Consider the following 22,102-nt stretch of genomic DNA (forward strand, 5'->3'; position numbering starts at 1 on the left):
CTTTTATCCAATGGTGAATGAACAATGGCGCAATCTGAAGCGCAACTTTGTGGTACCTAGGCGGTTGAGTACAGTTATCCCTTCGCGTCTCCAACGGATTCGCACTGGATTGTGGCCCCTAAGGTGGACCACAGAGTATCCAGATTACACAAGGTCACTCTGATGCCCATGGAGGCTTATCCGGTGCTTAGAGACCCGGCGGATAAGCGGGTATAATCTCTTGCCCGCCACTCCTATGTGGTGGCAGGTTCCTTGCTGAAGCCCGTGTTCGCCTCAGTAATGGTCTCTTAGACTGTGGTGGAGTGGACTAAGGTGCTCAGACGCACCCTTGTGGCTGATTCCGCCCCTCCTGCTACTTTGGAGATGGTGGACCAAATTGTTCAGGCGGTTTTATGCCTGTGTGATGCGGCCTTGGATGAGGCCCCTTTAGCCTTAAGCTTCTCTGCTGTCGCAGTGATAATCCGTCGCCTTGTGTGGCTGTAGAGCTGGTCGGCGACCAGACTTCCAGGAAGACTGTCTGACATCCCTTATGCAGGGAATTGCCTTTTTGGGGACTCCCTGGACGAGTTGGTGAAGGGGGTCACTGGGGGTAAAAGCACTCTGCTGCCCCATGTGTCCAAGGGTAAGTTTCTTCCGCAGTAAGCAGGGCCCTTCCTTTAATCCTAACCAGGGGTCCTTTCGTGCCTTTAAGGCATATGACAAGGGCGAATCCTTCAAGGCCTCTGGTGGCCAGAAGAAGCCTTGGGCGGGCAAGTCTATAACCGCCCACTCTGGCATGGCTGCCCCGTCCGCCATTCAGGAGAGATGGGTTCAGGAACTCATTCGGTCGGGATGCAAGATTGAATTTCGATCACGCCCAGAAGACAGATTCTTTCCCTCAAATCTTCATTGAACCCAGATCGTTTTCACGATCTTCAACGGGCGGTTTAGGATCTCCTCGCCCAGGGGGCGATCGTCCCGGTGTCACATCGGGACAGGTTTTCGGGGGTTTTTACTCAAATCTGTTCACGGTGCCCCAAGGTGCGTCCGATTCTGGACCTGAAGTTTCTAAACCGCTTTGTGCAGGTTCACAAATTCCGTATGGAATCCCTCTGATCGGTGGTGGCCTCTCTGAGCCCGGGAGATTCCTGGCTTTAATCGACCTCAAGGATGCGTTTCTACACATCCTTATATTCGAGGGTCATCAGAGATACCTCCGATTTGCAATCGCGGAGGAGCGCTATCAGTTCGTGGCGTTACCTTTCGGTCTCGCTTCGGCTCCAAGGGTGTTTACCAAAGCTTTGGCTCCTGTTCTGGCCCTGTTGCGGGAGCAGGGGATCGCAATCCTTGGATATCTGGACGATCTCCTGTTAAGGTCGAGTTCCAGTTTAACTCTGTTGCGCGATCTGTCAACCACAGTTCAGACGCTCCAGGAGTTCGGGTGGGCCATCAAGTTCAGAAGTCGACATTGCTCCCTTCTGTTCGTCTCCCTTATCTGGAAATAGTCCTGGACTCCGCCCATGCGGGAGTTTTTTCCAGCCAGAGGACATGCTCTGGACTCTGCTGACCGAGGTCGGGTCCCTCAGGGACAACTAATCCTAAACACTCGGGACCTGCATGCGGTCCCTAGGATTGATGGTGTCAGCCTTCGAGGCGATGCCGTTTGCACCGTTCCACACGCGATCTCTACAAGCGGAGATCCTAGCCAGGTGGGACAGGCATCCTCAGTCCTTGGACAGGAGGATATCTTTGAGTCACTGGGTCAGAGCGGACCTTCTGTGGTGGCTCCAGTCTCCGACTCTGCGGAAGGGGAATCCTTCCGGCCGTTGTTGAAGGTGCTCGCCACGGACGCCAGCCTGTCGGGCTGGGGTGGGGTTCTGGGTAACATTGTCTGCCCAGGGCACTTGGTTGGGGGAGAGATCCTCCCTACCGATACATGCCTTGGAACTGAGAACGATCAGACTCTGTTTGCTCCGTTGGTGGGATCGTCTTCAGGGCCACCCTGTGCAGGTGCAGACGGACAACACCACTGCGGTGGCGTACATCAATCACCAAAGGGGCACCAGGACTGCCCGGGCGGCCAAGGAAGTGGCCGAGATTTTGCCTTGGGCCGAGATGCGGGTCTCGGCGCTTTCGGCAGTACACATTCCGGGTATGGAACTCTGGCAGGCCGACTATCAGTAGCCAGACCCCAGACCAGGGGGAATGGTCCCTACACCCGGAGGTGTTTCAGATGCTGTGTGCGCGATGGCGCGCCGCCTCTAAACAAGGTGGGAAGGCTTGTGGCAAGTACACGCGATCCTCTGGCAGCCGCCTCGGAGGTGCTGGTGGTGCCTTGGAATCAGTATCGCTGGATTTATGCCTTCCCCACGATCCCGTTGTCACGGTTCCTTCGCAGGTTGGTCTCGGAACCAAGGTTGGTGGTCCTGGGGGCCCGGACTGGCCGTGCTGGTCTTGATACGTGGACGTCGTGCAAATGGTCGTCGAGCCCCCCCTATGAGACGATCTGTTGTGTCAGGAGCTGTTCTTCCATCCTGCTTTACAGTCGCTGGCCTTGACAGCGTGACTGTTAAAAGCCGGATCTTGAGAGATCGGGTCTCTCGTCGGAGGTCACTCCTACCTTGCTTAGAGCTACGGAGGCCTCGTCCGGTAAGTTTTCTTATCGTACCTGGAAGGCTTGCTTTGCCTGGTGCGAATCGCAGGGTTTCCATCCTCGCTACTTTTCGGTGGCAAGGGTGTTGGCTTTCCTGCAATCCGGTGTGGACCTACGTCTTTGCACTGTTGAGGGTCAGTTAGTCAGTTATCTGCGCTGGCCGTTCTTTCCAACGCCCTTTGGCGTCAAATTCCTTCATCGGCACCTTTATTCAAGGGGTGCATCATTTGGCCCTCTTGGTGGGCGCCCTTAACCCCTTGGGACTTGAATTTGGTTCTGTCGTTTTGCAACGTCCTCCCTTTGAGAACATCCGGGAGATTCCTCTGCGTGCACTGTCACGGAAAGTTGCCTTTCTGGTGGCGATCACATCTGCTTGCAGTGTGTTGGACTTGGCGGTCTTAACTTGCCGCTCCCCCTACCTGGTGGTTCATAGGGATAAGGTGGTCTTGCGACCTCATCAGTCCTTCCTTCTGAAGGTGGTGTCTGATGTCCATCTCCATGAGGACATTGTTTTGCTTTTGCTATGTGCGAACCCTACAGAGTTTTGCCTTGCATTCCTTGGATGTTGTCAGGGCGATGGCGATCAGGGTTTCCGGTCTACTGGATCCTTCAGAAGGTCGGATTCTCTTTTTTTTTTTTTTTTGTCCTTCCTGAGGGCTTCGGAAGGGTATGGCTGCGTCTGTGGCAACCGTTCCTGTCTGGTTCAGACGGACGATTGTACAGGCTTATTCGCCTAGGGATTAGGTTCTGCCCTTCCCTGTCACGGTGCACTCTTCTGAGCGGAGGGTGCTTTTGGGCCTTGCGCCATCAGGCGTTGGTGTCCCGGTTGTGCAATGCGGCGTCCCTGCACACCTTTACAGAGTTTACTAACTTTATAAGTTTAAGGTGTGTCAAACATAAATTAATTATAGGTATGTTTTTAGAATATCCGGTACCAACATCCCTGTAGTTAAATATAAGTAAGACTGAAATTACAGAGCTCTCGTGTATGTGTGTGTTTGTTTGGGACTTTTAACGGTACCAATAAGAAAGATTTGATAAAAGACAACAAAAATATAAAAAATTATAAATTTTATTCAAAACTTTAAAAAACATCTTATTAAAGATTTTTTTTAGGATGAATGTTGGCTAACAAAGAGACATACAAAAGACATAAAAAAGAGACCACATATATCTATGAACAATGAAATATATCACATGAGTGAATACTGTTACATATATAAGATCAGATGGCTGATAATTGCTCAGAGTGAATAAGCAGAGGGTTCATCCACTATGGCAAAATTCAGCGCCCGCCCGACCTGTTTCACCACAGGCGCTTCTTCAGGGGCATAGCATACAATGTATTGAAGGTTATATTGCTATATGAAACATGGAACGAAAACAGAAAGAGAATATGTTAGCAACAGACCAACATCAAAAACATTCACATTGCTTATGATGGTGCATGCCAAAGGTCCGTGCAAGCCTTCAGGGGAACAAAATTTCCTCTACTGCTAGGGGGGCCCCAGACACCAAGAGGAGACACCGAAGCATAGTGCACTAGTTTCTAGCCTGTTCCCTCCTGTGGGGGTTTTTTCCCCCTTGGTTATTTTACCTTCCTGGGTTTGTTCGCTCCTGTTGAGCTTTCCTGTTACCCAGTGGGTTACCTTTCTGGTTCAGATAAGTTTATTTTATCTGACCTTGGGTGCTTCGTTACCTTGAGACGGTTGCCACCCCTCATGTCTACACTGCTTTGGGACATCCCATAAGTGAAGACTGTATGAGTGGGCCGCGATTGTCAGAGGACGTAAGAGAAAACAGAATTTTTGTTTAATCTTACCGTAAAATCCTCTGACAGTCGCCGCCCCCCACCCCTCTTTTGGGGTTCATGGACTGTCTACTGCTTGGTACCAAACTGAATTGGGAATGAGGCTAGCTGGGGGTATTGGACCAGAGGGACAGCCCCCTGTAGGTGTGTCTATGCAAAGTTTTGTGTTTTTAACAAAATCTTTTACCTAGCTTACTCCTGTGGATAAGAGGTCAATACCCATAAGTGAAGACTGTATGAGTGGGCGGCGACTGTCAGGACTCAGAGAAAGGAATTTTACGGTAAGATTTTACAAAAATTCTGTTTTCTCCAGACCTGTGGACAAGGCCTCCTTGGCCTGAAGGTGCATCCTCACCTGTATCTGGGGTGGGGGGGCGTCTTTGCCGGTTCTCAGACCTATGGCTGGCCCGGATCCCAGACAGGTGGGTTCAGGAGGTCATACATTCCGGTTAAAAGATCGAATTTTGATCCTTACCACCAGTAAGGTTTTTCCCCTCCAATGTATGGCTGTCCCCGGATCGCTTGCTGGCGCTCTATGGGGCAGTACAGGACCTGGTACAACAAGGAGTGATAGTTCCGGTTCCGCATGCAGAACGATTTCAGGGTTTTTATTCCAACCTGTTCACGGTTCCCAGGCACTGAATGGTTCCGTGCGACTTCAGAAATTCAAGATGGAATCGGTTCGCATGGTGGTGACTTCCCTACATCAGAGGGATTTCCTGGCCTCCATAGACATCAGATGCCTACCTTCACATCCCAATCTGTGCAGGTCACCAGAAGTTTATCCGTTTTGCCGTTAGAGAGGATCACTATCGGGTTGTGGCATTACCCTTTGTTCTCACCTCCGCTCCTTGAGTTTTCACAACGGTGTGCAGATTCTGTCGCTGCTACGGCAGCGGGGGGATATCGGTCCTCAGTTACCTGGACGATCTGCTTCTCCGTGCTGACAACGAATATGGAAATCACCATGAGAACTCTGGAGGAGTTCGGGTGGATTCTGAACCTTCTGAAGTTGTCCCTGGTCCCTTCCATGAGACTGAAGTTTCAAGAGTTTCCAGAGGAAGAAACGCCTTGGCTGAGGACGAGTCCAAAGTCAGGCCCAGATAGTCCAGACTGCGGTTCAGCTGATGCTGTCCAGCAAATGATCGTCCCTTCGAACCTGCACGGGAGTTCTGGAAATAATGGTGGCGTCTTTTGAGGCGGTTCCCTTCGCTCAATTCCACATGAGAATCCTCCAGAGGGAAATCCTTCTCAACTGGAACAAGAATCCAAACTCTCTGGACATTCAGATCCAGCAAGCAAGGAAAATCCTTCCTCCCTATATACGGGATAATTGTCACCACGGATGCAAGGCTGTGCGGGTGGGGAGGAGTCCTCAGCAGGTTCTCTGCTCAGGGAGTCTGGTCCCTGGAGGAATCAGGTTACCGATCAATGTCTTGGAGCTGATTGTTATCCGGCTTTGCCTAGTCCACTGGACCGAGCACCTGAGGGGTTGTCCAGTGCGCATTCAATCGGACAATGCCATGGCCGTGGCCTATATCAATCACCAAGGGGGCACTAAGAGTGTCCTTGCAGCCTTGGAAGTGGCAGGCATTCTCCATTGGGCAAGAGCGCCTTTCTCCAGCGCTCTCCGCTGTTCACATTCCAAGAGTGGAAAATTGGCAGGTGGATTACCTCAGTCGAAAGGCCTTGGATGCAGGGGAATGGTCCCTACATCCGGAGGTGTTCCAGCAGTTGTCTTCGTTGGGGTACTCCTGACGTGGATCTGTTGGCGTCTTGAAACAGAAAAGTGCAGAGGTTTGTGGCCCGCTCCAGGGACCCTCTGGCAGACGTGCTGGTGGCCCCATGGGGTCAGTATCAGCTGATGTATGCCTTTCCTCCTCTCAAGTTACTGCCAAGACTTCTTTGCAGGATCGAGGCGGAAGGGATTCCGGTAATTCTTGTGGCTCCGGACTGGCCTCGCCGAGCCTGGTCCGCCGACTTGGTCAGGCTAGTCGCAGATGCTCCTTTGAGACAGTAGATCCTCCCTGAGAGGAAGTCTCCAAGGCCAATCTTCCATCCTGCTTTATGGTTGCTGGCTTTGCTGTTGAAAGCCAGGTGCTGAAGGACAGGGGTTTGTCTGCTTCCGTGATTCCCACTTTGCTTAAAGCGAGGAAAGCGACTTCTAGGAAGATTTATCATTGTACGTGGAAGTCATATATTGCGTGGTGTGAGTCTCTTGGGGCTCCCCCTCGCTCTTGGCTTTCCTTCAACGGGGAGTTTATCAAAAGTTGGTCTTGAGTACTTCAAGGGTCAGGTCTCGGTAATTTTCTTCCTAAGGCCGTTGGCCACCCATTCCCTGGTGCGTAACTTCATCCAGGGGGTGTGACACTTGGTACCTCTGGTGCGACCACTGTTGCCACCTTGGGACCTTAATTTGGTGCTGTCGGTTCTCCAGAAACCTCCTTTCGAAAGTATTCGGGAGATTCCCCTGCTTGCCCTATCCCAGAAGGTGGCCTTCTTGGTGGCCATCACTTCTGTGCGCAGGGTGTCTGAACTGGTGGCTTTGTCCTGTCGTCCTCCCTGTTTGGTGGTTCATAGAGACATGGTGGTACTTCGTCCAGATCCGTCCTTCCTTCCGAAGGTGGTTTCTAGTTTTCACTTAAATGAGGATATTGTATTGCCATCTTTGTGTCCTAAGCCCAAGCATACTGTAGATGTAGTTCGGGCAATCAAGGTTTACCTGGCGAATGCGGTGTCTTTTTCGTAAGTCAGATTCGCTCTTTGTACTCACGGATGGCCCAAAGAAAGGGCTGCCTGTGGCTGCTGTGACTATTTCCAGATGGATCAGACAGACGGTGGTGCAGGCTTATTCATTAAGGGTCAGGTTCCACCTTTCCCTGTTAAGGCGCATTCCACTTGGGCCCTTAGTGCTTCCTGTGCTTTTCTCCATCAAGCATCTGTGCTTCAGGTTTGCAAGGCGGCTACCTGGTCGTCTGTTCACACCTTTACGAAATTTTATATGGTGGATCTGTTGGCATCGGCTGATGCCTCTTTTGGCCACAAAGTTTTGTAGGCTGATGTTTAGGGGGCTTTTTGGCCTTCCTTGAGGGGGGTTAACTGCTTGTTTCAGGTGGGCCTCATCTTACTGTTCTGATGAGTTTCGTGTTGGCTGTGTCTAGCCTTGGGGACTTTTTTATTTTTTCTGCTCTTCCCACCCCTAATTTTTTTTATAAATTTTTTTTGTGCTACTGATATGCATCAGAGGACTGCGTTCGTCAATGAACGATGGAGAAAGGATTTTCGACTTACCCTAAAATCCTTTTCTCTTAGGTTCATTGACTGACACAGTACCCGCCCCTCTATTTTGAGTTGGGTTGGTGGTGTTTTTTTCTGACCCTGCTTTGATACAAAACTGACATCCTATGCAGGAAGAGAAGGGTATACCCCCTGGAACTGCCCATAGGTGTAGCCTTTTCTGCCTAGTGTCATCCTGTAGGTGGCAGTATAACCCTACTGATATGCATCAGAGAACTGCGTCCATCAATGAACCTAAGAGGATTTTACGGTAATTTTAACACTTTAAAAAAAAAAAAAAAAAAAAAAACTGATTGTTTTTATTGCGGTCCAAAGGAATGTAAACATCCCTTGTGACAGTATTAGGCAGTGACGGGTACTTTTTATGGAGGAATTGGGGGGTCTAAAGACCCCTCCACTGCACTTCAAAGTATTCAAAATGCTGTAATCTTCATTTTTTTTTTTTTTTTTACTGACTTTTTTTTTTTGCAGCCTTGTAGACTCTGCGACGTTGCTTTCGGGTTACACGATCTGAGGCCCAATAAAAGCCGAATCAGCTTTGTTTGAGATGCCGGCGGAAGGGGGACGTCCCTTCCCGCTCGTTGGAATAACGGCTGATCGGCTGCTGAGCCGAGTCGGCTGTTATCTCCTGAAAGCCGACCACTGGCTCAAAAAGATAAAACGGTACCCGGTTGGTGCCTGCAGCTGCATGCATCCTCCTGGTGCAACCACTTTTGCAAGCCGACATACAGGTAGGTTGGTTTGCGGGAAGTGGTTAAGCAAGTTTTCCGGTGAAGCGTGTTAACCATGCTGCTCTTTGTATTGTGGGGTTATGTAATTTGTGCATTTTATATATTAAAGCTTATTTTCTCTGAAGTCCAGTGTGCTACCACCAATACCAACAGATTTCTGCACTAGGTTAACTGAAAGTGCCCGTTCATATTCCTTCAATTGAGCTACTACCTTTAGAAGACGTACAGTGCATATGTCAAGTAAAAATTGATCTTCAGCCTTGATCGATGTACAAAAAACATAGGTGTGTAGTTTTTAATATTGCAGTCTTCTGTGTACAGGTTTTTCAAATTTTCTGTTAGAGGTTGTAAACCTTGCAAAAAAACAAACTGTAAGACACAGGCATAATGAGCTGGCATGCATCGCATATTCACTTATTATGAAATATCTTAGCCCGTACACCGCTGAGATGGCTTACATCTTCCCCAGCACTATGAGTGGCCGGAGCCGCGATGCTGTTACTCCCGCGCATGCGTGCAGGGCTCTGAAAGTCCCGACTCGGTAAGCCCGAACCTCCAGAGCGCATGCGCCGATGACCTCATCGGCTGCATGCACTCAGAATATCTCCTAAACTGTGCAAGTTTAGGAGATATTCACAGTACTTACATCTAAGCCTGTAGGTACTTTACTTCCTCTGTCAGATGGTGGTTCCTTCAAGGTGTGTGTGTGTGTGTGTGTGTTTATAAAGCTTGATGTATATATAAATTCAAAACTTCTTGGATAGATGCTAGATTCAGGAGGGTCTTTTTTGTTATCCCATTAGGGTTACTTCCTTTTCACTTCTGTTCTGTAGACACTGCAGGAAGTCAAAGGAAAGTAATTGAAAGTGTGGTAAATCTGGTCTTGGACAGTTATCAGAGCAATTTATCCACATTCGAATGTTTCTCTTCAGTTCCAGTGAAAACTCAGGATATTAGGATTTATGATTTAAATTTGCTGGCATTTATTCATGTTTTTGGGTTTCGTCATTCTTGCAGGAGATTATGTCTGTGGTGATGCAGAATATGGTCGTATTTCCGTCCAGGAGGCAGCTGAATATTTACAGGTTGGTACTGTCCTAGTTCTCCGTTACTACTGGTTGTAGATGGATAAAAGATCCATAATACCTTTTCGGTGCAAAATTTTAGACCTAGCTAGTTAAAATTAAAATGTAAGCCTTTTAAAGTGGAAGTTAACTTCCATAACTGTCTTTTACCTATAGGTAAACCTATAATGAGGCTTACCAATAGGCAGTGTAAAAATATTCTGCACAGTTTAGATTTACTGTACATGCAGCCAGTGACCTCATTGGCGCATGTGTTCCTGAAGGAATGAATACCCACGCCGTTCCTTCAGAGCCCTGTGCCGCAAAAGGTGGCTCCCGCGTGAATGCGCAGGTATGTCAGTGCAGCACCAGCCAGTCAGAGCCTGAGTCCGAACCCAGAAGCAAGACCGGTAAAGATAAAAAACTATCAGCGCAAAACCATGTAGGAAATTCACATAAAGTGCAATAGATATTAAAAAAATCAATGTGCATACAAATCAATGTGCATAAATAATCAATGTGCTTAAAAAATATCCGGCAGCATACACTAATCGTGTCCACACCTCACAATCAAAGAATATAAATGAAAAACGTGATGCGCCAGACGTGCACAAAATATAGTTACTGGGTGACCATATAAACAATACAAGTGTCCATATATACAGTTCAAAATAATGCCGTGCTCAAAAAAGCAATTCAAATGGTGCTGTGTTCAGGTGTCCATATAACACTAAAGAAGCCTTGATCCCGTGAGAGATAATGGCAAACACCAGTGTGTCAAATCCCTCCACCAGAAAGATTGGCCTCTACCGAAGAAGTCAACGTAGCTGTACGCTCTGACGTAACGCGTATAGGGGGGCGGAGCCTCCGTGCCTGGCGCCGACCATCTTCCGGGTTGAGCTACACATTGAATGCCATACACGCAGGCACGGCTTAGTGCCTGACTATTGTGAGTTATTTTCCTATCTTTAATAAAGCCTACCAATATTTAAGCAGAGAGCACTAGATTTTTGCCTTATATTTTACTGCATGTCCTGGCTACCTCCAGAGGTGAAAGGCTGGAGAGTTACCCCCTGGAGTCCAGTATCTTCATACAAGCTTATGCTGGCCCGTTTGGGTCTAATGCTGAGGTGAGAGGCCAATCTTTCTGGTGGAGGGATTTGACACACTGGTGTTTGCTATTATCTCTCACGGGATCAAGGCTTCTTTAGTGTTATATGGACACCTGAACACAGCACCATTTGAATTGCTTTTTTGAGCACGGCATTATTTTAAACTGTATATATGGACACTTGTATTGTTTATATGGTCACCCGGTAAAGATAGGAGCCTCCAGCACTGACATCCTGGCACGGGAGGGCTTCGTTTTTAACCGAATGTGCTAGTATACGATGCATACTAGCACGTTATGGCATTACCTTGCAGGGTAAAAAAAACGTCCAGCGGTCTGCTTGTTTTAAGCCTTGTAGGCATTGCTGTAGTAAACAAATTTGCCAGTAATCTGATGGTACAAGAACCTCTATTGCCTAGATTTGCTTTACGTGTGTGAGATAGTGATTCTCAAAGTATGTGCTTACTGTTTCCTTTGGAATTTCATTTCTAATACAACTTAAAACCTAAATTTTACAGGGTCTAGGTCAAGAATATATCGGTGAGTTTAACAACTCCTTGAGATGGATTTTACAGTCTGGGAAAGATGTTGGAATAGAGTAAGTATATGATTTATTATAAACCACCTTGCACAGTATATAAAAGCTTTCATGCTCATTGCAGGACATAAATTCAATAAGTTTCCTGCAGGTGGATTTGGACACGGTCTAAGAGAATTGTGGACTTGCCCAGTCTGACCCTCCTCGCAGCATGCCTCCAGGTTTTTATTTTTTACCTAGTGTCATGGGAGGATGGACCCCTTTCTTGTATGTCACAGGACTTCATATACTTGTCTACTTGGGTTATGCTGCCATCTTCAGGCGAATGGGCAGTGACCAAAAAAGTCAGGTATCCCCTTCTTGGCATAACCCCTTGCAGCTCAGTTAAGCCTCAACTTTTAGAAAGACATCGCCTAGGTAATCTGTCTGAGGATTTTCTTCAGTTCCTTTAATTTCTGGCAGTTCTTTAACACCCTGATAGTCTAAGAAGCAGGCTTTAACTGGATCAGTGGCCAAGAGAGGCGTATACCCCGATATTGTGGTAGTTTGCAGGCAGTTTTCTTTTTGGGATGACAGTTTGCAGTGGTGAGCACAAAAGGGGCAGTCCAGTACGGCACTTGCATTACCCTCACTCTTCTGCCACTTTAAGCCAGGACCTGAACATATTTATGCCTTGCTGCTGCTTGAGCCTCAATAGTGTGGGTAATCTTGTTATACTTAACCAAAGGACATCAGTCTGCTCAGCACCTTTCTGTCTACAAGCCCCACTGAGCAGATGTCGTTTGAGTGGCCACATCTCTTTGGGATTAGTAGACCTGTTTAAGCCCCCTCAAGCCATGGCTTTGTAGAGGGAAGGGGACGATGTGGTGGGCTCCCAAATCCCTCTATCAGGGAGAGAGGAAACCCTACAATTTGTCCTGTAATGGCTCCCCAAAGGGTCAGAATAGCTGTAAAACCCTGTCTTTAGCTGATTTCCACTGTTTCAGAGGCAGTCTACCACGATTTCAATTGAGCAACTTTATGCAGTCAGATCTGGACTGTGTGAATAGCTTAGTGGTTCTTATTGGATTAAACCACCGTAGGCTGCGGTGGGAGTTTGCCAGGCCCCTAAAGTTTGAGTGAAGCATATGCTCTGTTCCAGAGAATTAGACCCAGAAGATCCTGCCAGTTGGCAGCACTTAGATAATCGAAGACCAGGAGTTTCTCGGTTGCCTTGGAAGTCTCAAAGTTCCATAAGTCGGCACTTTGTCCACATTAAAACGATCCTATGGCTTAAGTTTTTTGATCTACAGAACTTCACTGAAAGAAGCAAATTGACAGGCTGGGCCATTTTTGGATGCCTGCATCTCGAAAGTGACTGAGGGGGGGGAGACACTTTTACCCCTAAAAGTTGAAGAAAAGCCAGTGATGCCTACAGAATCCAAGAATTATTTTTGTATGTAACCAGCCTCGTGTTCTAAGCTAAAGCCTAATCCCAGTTCCGTAAGAAAAGCTGGACTTCCCAAGTCCTAGTTCCTCCTCACAGTGAAGGGACCCCCCTCCCCCCCCCAACATGTGCTGGTGGGTGTGTTGGCCTGCACAACTGCCTGGACTCAAGAAAACTGACTGGGGTTGCAGCCTGGTATCCAGAGGCTGCAATCTGGAGTTTTTCTGCTTTCTTCTTTATGCGCTTAAATGTATCTTTGCATCCTCAAAAGAGCTGTTTTTCCTTGCACCCCTTGAAACCCTGCTGTCCGCAGGGGATCATGCACCCTCCCAAGGGGAAAAACTCTCTAGCAATACACTCCAAACTGAGCATGTGCAGATTGCCCCCAAGACTCCAGAGGTGGTTTGGGGGGCTGTAGAAGAAGGGAAAGATCAGAAAAGACATGTTCAAAAAGCCTTTTTACACAATGCAGAGGATTATACCCTTACATTCCACAGTGAGTATAACCAGCATGCTTTACTTGAATATACGGATTTTTTTTTTTTGTTTGAGGGTTACTTTTTTCAATGTGGCTCAGGCGAATGATACCAGCCTATAAGGCTAGGTATCAGTGCTGGAGATCCTCTGTTCCGCTAGTGTGCTCATCAGAGGAGTAGAAGTTGCTAGTCAATGGTCTTGATCTTTGGAATTCAGCTGACTCTCCTACAATGGTCTGACAGCATTCAAAGTCTCCCTGTCAGCGCGCAGCTGGGCCGTGCCACAGCTGTGGCATACATCAGCCATTACCGAGGGACTAGAAGTCGCGACTAGTAGTGGACCTGCTGTTTTGGCCAGAACTTCACCTTGCAGTCTTCTCCGCTGTTCACAATCCCAACATGGAACGTTGTCCAGCAGAATTTCTCAGCTGTTGGACAAATCTCTGAACACCTCCAAATAAAGAGCCCATTCAGCTGGATTCAGCTGCTGTAGCGGGGGATGCCAGATGTGGATCTCTTAGCATCCACATTCAACCACAAATTGAACTGGTGTGTGTTCAGAACCAGGGATCCTCAGGGTTTTTTGCAGAGTAAAACCTGGGGATCAGTTTTCATGGATTTGGGCCTTTCTTCCACTTAATCTTCAAACTCTGTGTTGTACACACAGACCTTGTGAATCTCTTGACAGAACAGCCATAAGCTCTTGCAGATCAGCCAAACTGATCTACCATCCTGCTTTATGGTTTTGGTGGCTGGCTTTGACGATCTGGTGGTTTAAGCCCAAGTCCTGAGGGGTAGGGTCAGTATGGATTCTGTGACTCCTACGCTGTCCCAAGGCTGGAGTCATCTCCAAGAAAGGGCACTATCTTACATGGAAGTTTCATTTCATTAGTATGTGGCGCTTGTAAGTTTCATCCCCCAACAGCATGTAATGGAACACATTTTAACTTTTCTTTAGTCTGATGTGGAAAGGCGTCTGGCTTGAGGTACCACCAAGGGAGAGATCACTTCTTTGGAGATATTTGTCACCTCTCGCATCTTATTCCTTGGTTAAAGTGAAGGTCATCGCACCTATTATTCCATCTTTTTGTCCCCTTTTTTTTTTTTGGTCTCTTTGGGACCCTTAACTTGGTTCTTGCATTCTTCACCTTTTTGAACCTCACCGCTTCTGACACGAAAGGTTGTGTTTTTTTTTGGTCGTTGCCTTGGTTCACAGGGTAGTTGGCTACATTTTCTGGCAAGGAACCTTTCCTGGTTCATCTACCCAAGGTGGCATATTCTTCTTCTTTCCACCTGAACCAGGACATTGTTGCCCTCTTTTTGTCTTGATCTTAAATGCCCATTTGGATGTTTGAGATGTTGGTTTATTTCTAATCTATAGCTTCGTGCAAACAGTCAGATTCCTTGTTTGTCCTGCTTACAGGTCCTGGCAAAGGTCAGGCTGCTTTTCATTCCATGATTCCTAGGTGGCCTTGTCCGCTTATTTCTCTGACCCTTGATTCGGTTTCAAGATTTAGAAGGCTGCAAAAGGAAACAAAGATTAAAAATTCCCAGTTCAATTTGCTAACCAGTTTTCTTACCAACCAAATTAACCTGTCAGTTTGCGTCAAAACGGGTTTAGTTAGCACACATTTGCAAACGCATGTGTAAGCTGCAGGGCCACTCCACGGCACGCTGTATTACCTGCAGTCCTAACTCTTGTAATTTTTTTGAGTTTCCACAGTGGAAGCACATACAAGCTAATGGATAGATAGGGGGCAGGTGAGGCTGGAGGTGGCCCAACCCTCCTAAAGGTAATTGGGGGCACAATGAATGCCCAGCCAATGGTACAACAGCAAAGGCATCCAGTATGTCCACTCACCAGTATAAATTAACATAGAAAATGGCCTCTCCCCCCCCCCACCTATAACTGGCCTTCATAGCAAAGAACACATGGAAGGGCAACGCATATGAGACAAATAAAAATTCCCGGACCAATTTGCTAACCACTTTGCTTACCAACCAAATTAACTTGTCTTAAAAGTTTGCATCAAAACGGGTTTAGTTAGCACACATTTGCAAACGCATGTGTAAGCTGCAGGGCCACTCCACGCCACCCCTTCCATGTGTTCTTTTGCGATGAAGGCCAGTTATAGGTGGGGGCAGAGGCCATTTTCTTTGCGGCTTCCTTGTATACAAGGTAAATGCTTATGTCTCTCTAAATGCTTGCTTTGTGTAAAATGTTCCTGCAGGCAACTTTGTAGTGGAACTCTTCCCTGTACTGTTAGTTTTGAGCTTGTTTGCCTTGTTGCTATGTTGCCCACCCCCTCATGTTCCATACTTTTGAGGCACCTGAAGTAGTTGTGTATATGAAGTCCTCTGTGACCTATTTTGTACAGCTAAAAAAAAATGTAGTTTTTTTTTTTTTGGCTTGTTTGTACAAGCCAGTACATTACAGGACACAGAGATGCTTCCTCCCTTGCTTCTGTTCTTCATTGCTTGTTACAAAACTTTAGGCTTGGCTGAGCTGGGAGGGTTTGTGCAGGAGGTAGATTTTTGGCCAGTGTTCATTTTGAAGGTGGCCGCATAACCCAAGTAGTCACGCATAATATATGATGAAGTCAAAGTCCTCTGTTCTATGATGTACTTCTCCTAAAAATAGGATTTTACAGGTAAACCAAAAATCCAGAATTATCAGACCCACCAGTGTCCTTGGCAGCCACTGAGCCTCGTGGTGCCGTGCAGGGCCGTCATTTTGTTGTAGCCTGTGTTGCTTTACACAACGGCCATGTTTGTGGTCCGGTGGCCATTTTGTGGTGGTTTGCCATCGAAAACAGCAGAGGCCATGACAGTGGAGCCCTGTGGGCAGCGATTTTTTGGGGGGGGGGGGGGTGCCTCTCCTACTCCCCTGGTGCGGGCTTCTGGATGCTTTCACTACCTGATTGCCACGCATGGAGTGCAGGTTATCCTGGTGGCTGCAGGTGCCTGTTTCTGCTGCGTGGTGAGTCTGGTGGGGTTCTCTCCCTCTGTGCTGAGGATCACTTGGTGCTTGTGCCTGGCGACTGGGTGGTGATGCCAGCGTGGTGGGGGTTGTCCCTTGCAGTTACTCCTTTTTGTGGGGTCCCCCTGGTGACTCATGGGAATCTTTGGAGCACATCTCCCCTCCTGATCCCCTCTGAGGCTGCTGGGCCCTTCGGGTCCCAACCATCCATCGATGCACTAATGGCGGTACTGGAGTCCTTTGTGTTACAGGTGGAGGTGGTCTTTGGGCAACGGGCTAGCCAAAAGTGCTCCCCGCCTCATCTGTCTTATCAGATCCTGAATCTGATTTGGCAGCCGCGGATGTGGGTCACCCTGCTGGGTCTGCGACCACGTGTCCAGAATCTTGTGATAGTGAGGAGGATTTCTCCACGTCTGCAACCATGCACAAAAAGACGCTGGTGGAAGCACTGATTGTAGCTGTGCGTGAGGCCTTAAAGATGGAGGACTCAGGAGCAGGTTCCCTTTGGCACTCACAAGCCATCCACCCCGCCTATTTTGATAAAATATGATTCCGATTGTCCCCAGCCTTTAAGGATCCGGCTGATAGAAAGGCGGAGGCTGTGGCCTGCAATATGTACACTCTTGCTCAGGCCGGTATTCCGTTGCCCTGGTGTCGCAAACTGACCTAGTGGGCTAAGCTTTTACACCATGACCAGGAGGGAAAATATCCCCCCCCCCCCCCTTTACTGAGCTGACGGACCAGCTGGTTTAGGGGCTGCACTTTATCTGTGATGCCTCTTTGGATGCAGCTCCCCTAGAGCTGCACGATTAATCGTTAAAAAAATCTCAATCTCCATTCAACCACCCCATCACAACCTTTAAAACAGCATGTCCTCGATTCTTACAGAGACGTTCTCTGCTCACTCACAGCTGTAAAAAAAAAAAGAGCCCGCAAATGTTCATCAACATTGTTAACGCGGCTAGATAACTATAAATACAATGCTTTGCAATGTATCTTTCGTTCTTCTAGATCAGGGGTCTTCAAACTATGGCCCTACAGTTGTTCAGGAACTACAAATCCCCATCATGCCTAGTCATGTCTGTGAATGTCAGTTTTACAATTCCTTATGGGATGTGCAGTTCCACAACAGCAGGAGGACCGTAGAGGATCCCTGTTCTAGATCAAAGGAATGAACTTGCATCTGTAGGTGAGGGCAGTTTAACCTGTAAAGACAGCCTTTTTCTGACACTTGTTGCTTACAAGTTAAAATCAGTATTTTCTTTCTAGAAAATTACTTGGAACCCCCAAACATTTTTATATATATATATATATATATATATATATATATATATATATATATAATATATATATATATATATATATATATATATATATATATATATATATATATATATATATATATATATATATATATATATATATATATATATTATTATTATTTTCAACAAAGGCCCTAGAGAATAAAATGGCGATCTTTGCAATGTTTTATGTTACATTGTATTTGCGCAGAAGTCTTTGTAACGCAGTTTTTTGGAAAAAATACTTGAATATAATAAAACTGAAACCGTAAAGTTAGCCCAATTTTGTATAATGTTAAAGATAAATCGTGATCTTTATTCTAAGCAAAAAAATAGATTTGCAGCTCTACGGCTCCCCTAGTGGCTCGGCTCTGTTTTGGCAGTGGTTCTTTTGGCGTGTCTTTTGGCTCAAATGCTGGTCCGCGGACTTGGCTGATCTTCCCTTTCAAGGAGATCACCTGTTTGGACCTACCCTGGATGACATCACAAAAGGTCTGAGGGGGAAGAGTATCTTTTTATCCGCAGACTACTATGGGCAAGAAACCTAGAGGTTGGCCTTCCTTTTTGGCTCATATGTTTTTTCATCCCTCAGGGTTGGCTGGCAAGGGCTCAAAGCCTTTAGGGCCTCCTCTGGAGGATCCAAACGAACCTGGTCTGGAAAGCCGAGAGCGGGCTTCTCCAGACCCGCGGACAAGGCTCCTTCAGCATGAAGGTGCGCCCTCACCCGTATCGTGGGAGGGACGTCTTTGCTAGTTTCCGGACCCGTGGACTTCCCTGGTACAAGACAAGTGGGTCCACAAAGTCATTCAGTCCGGCTAGAAGATCAAGTTTTGTTCTTGTCCCCCGGCAAGGTTCTTTCCTTTCAACTTGCGCCTGTCCTCAGACTGCTTACACTGGGTCTGTTTGGGGCGGTACAAGACCTGTTACATCAAGGGGTGATTGTCCCTCTTCCGACTTCGGAACATTTTCAGGGTTTTTACTCAAACCTGTTTACAGTTCCCTGGAAGAAAGGCAAAGTGCATCCAACCCTGGATCTCAAGGCGCTAAACTGCTTTGTGCGGGTTCAGAATAGTCAATGAAAAAGATATAGTGCAGCGCTAAAAATAGTGAATAAATGAGTCCCATAATCAAAGGAACTCACTAAAAATAGTGAATAAATTAATTGAAAAATAGTCCCATGTGAGTGGTGCAGAAAACAATCCAAAATGTGTGGTCACAGTGGTTGCCAGATCCCAACACAATCAGAGAATAGATAGTTATGAGTTCACCAGAGACTGTGGACCCAAAATACCATATGGCAAACGGGTCAGATAATGCTCATAAAGTAGGTCTTGAGTAACCTCAATGCTTGTTGTAACCTCGGATCTTCCAATGGATAGTCATAAGGTGGAAATGAGGGAGAAGGAAATTCTCAACCAGAGGAAGCAAACATAGTGTAAATTCGCTAAAACATTTTATTAAAAAGGAGGAAGTACACTTAGACATCCAGAGGTACAAGCATGTAAATTAAGCAAGCAAATCAGGCTGTCCTTGGCATAGTGCTGATGCGTTTCGTTAGAGAACTTTCTCAAAGGATATTGCCAGCCAGGAAAGTGGGAAGTGAGGTAACTGGCCGCGTCGGTTTATTCCGGAAATGACCCTGCGCCGTATGGTTCTCATCAGAATGAGGCTTAGACCGCACACCGTCGCCATCTTGGACGGCGTAGCGGTGCAAGGCAGTGTTTTACATCAAATCTACTATAATATATATATATATATATATATATATATATATATATATATATATATACACGAATATATATATATACGAATTGTATAATTAGGTGTATTTCTATGATTCAAGGCTGGCAATATCCTTTGAGAAAGTTATCTCTAAACGCATCAGGACTGTCAAGGACAGCCTGATTTGCCTGGTTAATTTTCATGCTTTTACCTCTGGATGTCTAAGTGTACTTCCTCCTTTTTAATTGTTCTAGCGGATTTACAATGTTTGCCGCCTCTGGGTTTATCTCGGTCATCGGCTGGTTGAGATTTTCCTTCTCCCTCATTTCCACCTTATGACCATCCATTGGAAGATCCGAGGTTACAACAAGCATTGGGGTTCTGTCCTGGGGCCAATCCTGTTTAATTTATTCATAAACGACCTAGAGGAGGGGATATCCAGCACAATCTCGGTATTTGCAGATGTTGCTAAACTAAGCATGCCAATAACTTCTATGCAGGATGTGGAAACCTTTCAAGCGTCCTGAACAAAATAATGGGGTGGGCAACTACATGGCAGGTGAGGTTTGTTGAAAAATGTAAAGTAATGCACTTGGGCGTCAGAAACACGAAAGCAAGCTACTCACTAGGGGGGAACCTCTGGGTGACTCAAAGATGGAAAAGGACCTGGGGGTACTAGTGAACAACAGGCTTGGCAGTGGCATGCAAGCAAAGCCAACAAAATACTGGCATGTATAAAAAGGGGATTCACTCCAGAAATAGATTATTCTCCCACTCTACAAGACTCTGGTCTGGCCACATCTGGAGTATTCCGTCCAGTTCTGGGCACCGTTCCTCAGAAAGGATTTGAAGGAACTGGAGAGAGTCCAGAGAAGAGCAACAAAAATAATTAGGGGAATGGAGGACATCAGCTATGAGGAAAGACTACAAGCATTGAACTTATTCTTTCTGGAGAAGAGATGCTTGAGAGGGGATATGATATCAATGTACAAATACTGTACTGGTGAGGACCCTAGCATAAGGAACAAACTTTTCAGAGAAAGGGAATACAATAAGACATGTGGCCACTCACTAAAACTAGAGGAAAAATAGTTTAACCTTAAAATACGTAGGGGGTTCTTTACTGTCAGAGCAGTAAGGATGTGGAATTCTCTTCCACAAGCAGTGGTATCAGCAAGGAGCATCGATAGTTTCAAAAAACTATTAGATGGGCACCTTAAAGACCACAACATAAAGGGGTATACAATGCATGGTTAACAGCAAATGCACACACACACAATCATAGGTTGAACTGGATGGACTGATGTCTTTTTTTCAACCTCACAAACTATATAACTCAAAACCTACTTTATGAGCATTCTGACCGGTTTGCCGTATGGTGTTTTGGGTCCACAGTCTCTGGTGAGCGCATAACCATCTATTCTCTGATGGTGTTGGGATCTGGCAACCACTGTGACCACACATCATTTTGGATTGTTTGCTGCACCACTCACATGGGACTTTCTTTCTATTCACTTATTCACTATTTTTAGTGAATTCCCTTGATTATGGACTCATTTATTTATTTATTCTCTATTTTTAGCGCTGCACTTTGTATTTTTTGTGGAATTTGTTAACTTATTTGTTTTTACCCACCCCTCAGTTGGACTGCTTTTGGATGCCTCGACGGCTATCCCATATCCCACAGTGACTGGATAATAAAGCAGACTTTTTGTAAATCTTAAAAAAAAAAAAAAAAGTTCTATGGAGTTCATTAAGGAACACAGGTCCCACCGCTCTGTATCTATGATCTTGAGATGGCTTTTCCACAAAACTTAGCATTACAAAAGTGTGAATTTTATTTTTTTTATTAAAATAACAAACATGTTGTTCTCGCCTGCTCTGTACAGTGGTATTGCACAGAGTGGCCCTGGATCATCCTCTTCCCAGGTCCCTGGTGGAGATCTTGATTCCTCCTCCTCTTTGTATGTCTCCACGCTATGGGGACGCAGTGCGTGCTCACTCTCGACTTGTCTTTGCAGCCATGCACCATAGACTTACACAGTGGGACTTGGGCCTGCCCCCCACTTCCTCTTCACTACATTTGATTGACCGCAGCAAGAGCCAATGGCTCCTGCTGCTGCTCAAATGCTGTGTGAAGAGGAAGAAAGGGGAGAATAGATGCAGCCATGCACAGGGCTGATCTCTTCTTCCTTCCCCTTCACACAGTAACCTAATACAGAAGCATAATCCTTTTTAAAAGTCGCATAAAAAAAATAATTCAAGAATACTCGAATAATGACTAACAAGTCACTCACTGGAAATACCCTATATACTCAGATACTCCCTTCTGCTCCCTTATTTCTTATACAGCAGTTAGAGAAGGAATCTGATTTGTAAAGGTATTGTATCTATACTATGGATGTAACATTTTGCATTCAAAGAGTTTTTTGGTGTGTTTTTTTTATTTTGTGCTTTATGAATGTTTCCAAATTGCTTTTTACTAATGTTTTGCTTTAGGTGTTCTGGAGACTTAGAAGATGATGATCACTTAAATATTGCCAGTATAAAGTACTTGGAATCTACACGCCCACAGATGTCCTTTCTCTGTCGCATTCGACGTGCAGTTATTACGGTAGCCTGCAGGTTGTCTCTCTTACCTCTAGGTAAGTCTCTGCCGTCTACTTATAATTGTATTGCGTTAAGCACCCTTTTTGGTTTTACACATACCCCAATGTTCTTGCATCCATGAAGAGTATTCCTATTTAGTTATGATGAATACCTAAATAGTTTTGTGTGGTGGGGTTTTTTTTTTTTTTGCCCAGTGGTTTTTTATTTTTTTCCCATTGATACTATCCGCATATTTTATGCCCATGGGTGCCTTTTTGATCTTTTTGGGCTACGTGGAATGGTTCAAGTATTTAAAGAACAGTGTAATGCTTAGACAACAGTTCTTTCAGTCAAGGCACCCTTTAAATTATGTACAGTCTCGAAGCAGCCCATTCTACAATGTAAAAAAATTCTAATAATTTTAC

At 46.2% G+C, this 22,102-nt stretch overlaps 1 protein-coding gene across 1 annotated transcript in view; it reads left to right on the forward strand.

The window, feature by feature from the left end:
* LEMD3 (LEM domain containing 3) overlaps positions 1-22,102 on the forward strand; it is a 145,603-nt gene that overhangs the window by 61,587 nt on the left and 61,914 nt on the right. The window contains exons 4-6 of the mRNA XM_082256495.1: positions 9,488-9,555; positions 11,164-11,243; positions 21,588-21,733. Of these exons, the coding sequence (XP_082112621.1) occupies positions 9,488-9,555; positions 11,164-11,243; positions 21,588-21,733 (294 nt within the window). The remainder of the gene's footprint in view (positions 1-9,487; positions 9,556-11,163; positions 11,244-21,587; positions 21,734-22,102) is intronic.

Source organism: Pelophylax lessonae (genome assembly GCF_965119305.1).
Source record: "Pelophylax lessonae genome assembly, chromosome: 4".
Lineage (NCBI taxonomy): Eukaryota > Metazoa > Chordata > Amphibia > Anura > Ranidae > Pelophylax > Pelophylax lessonae.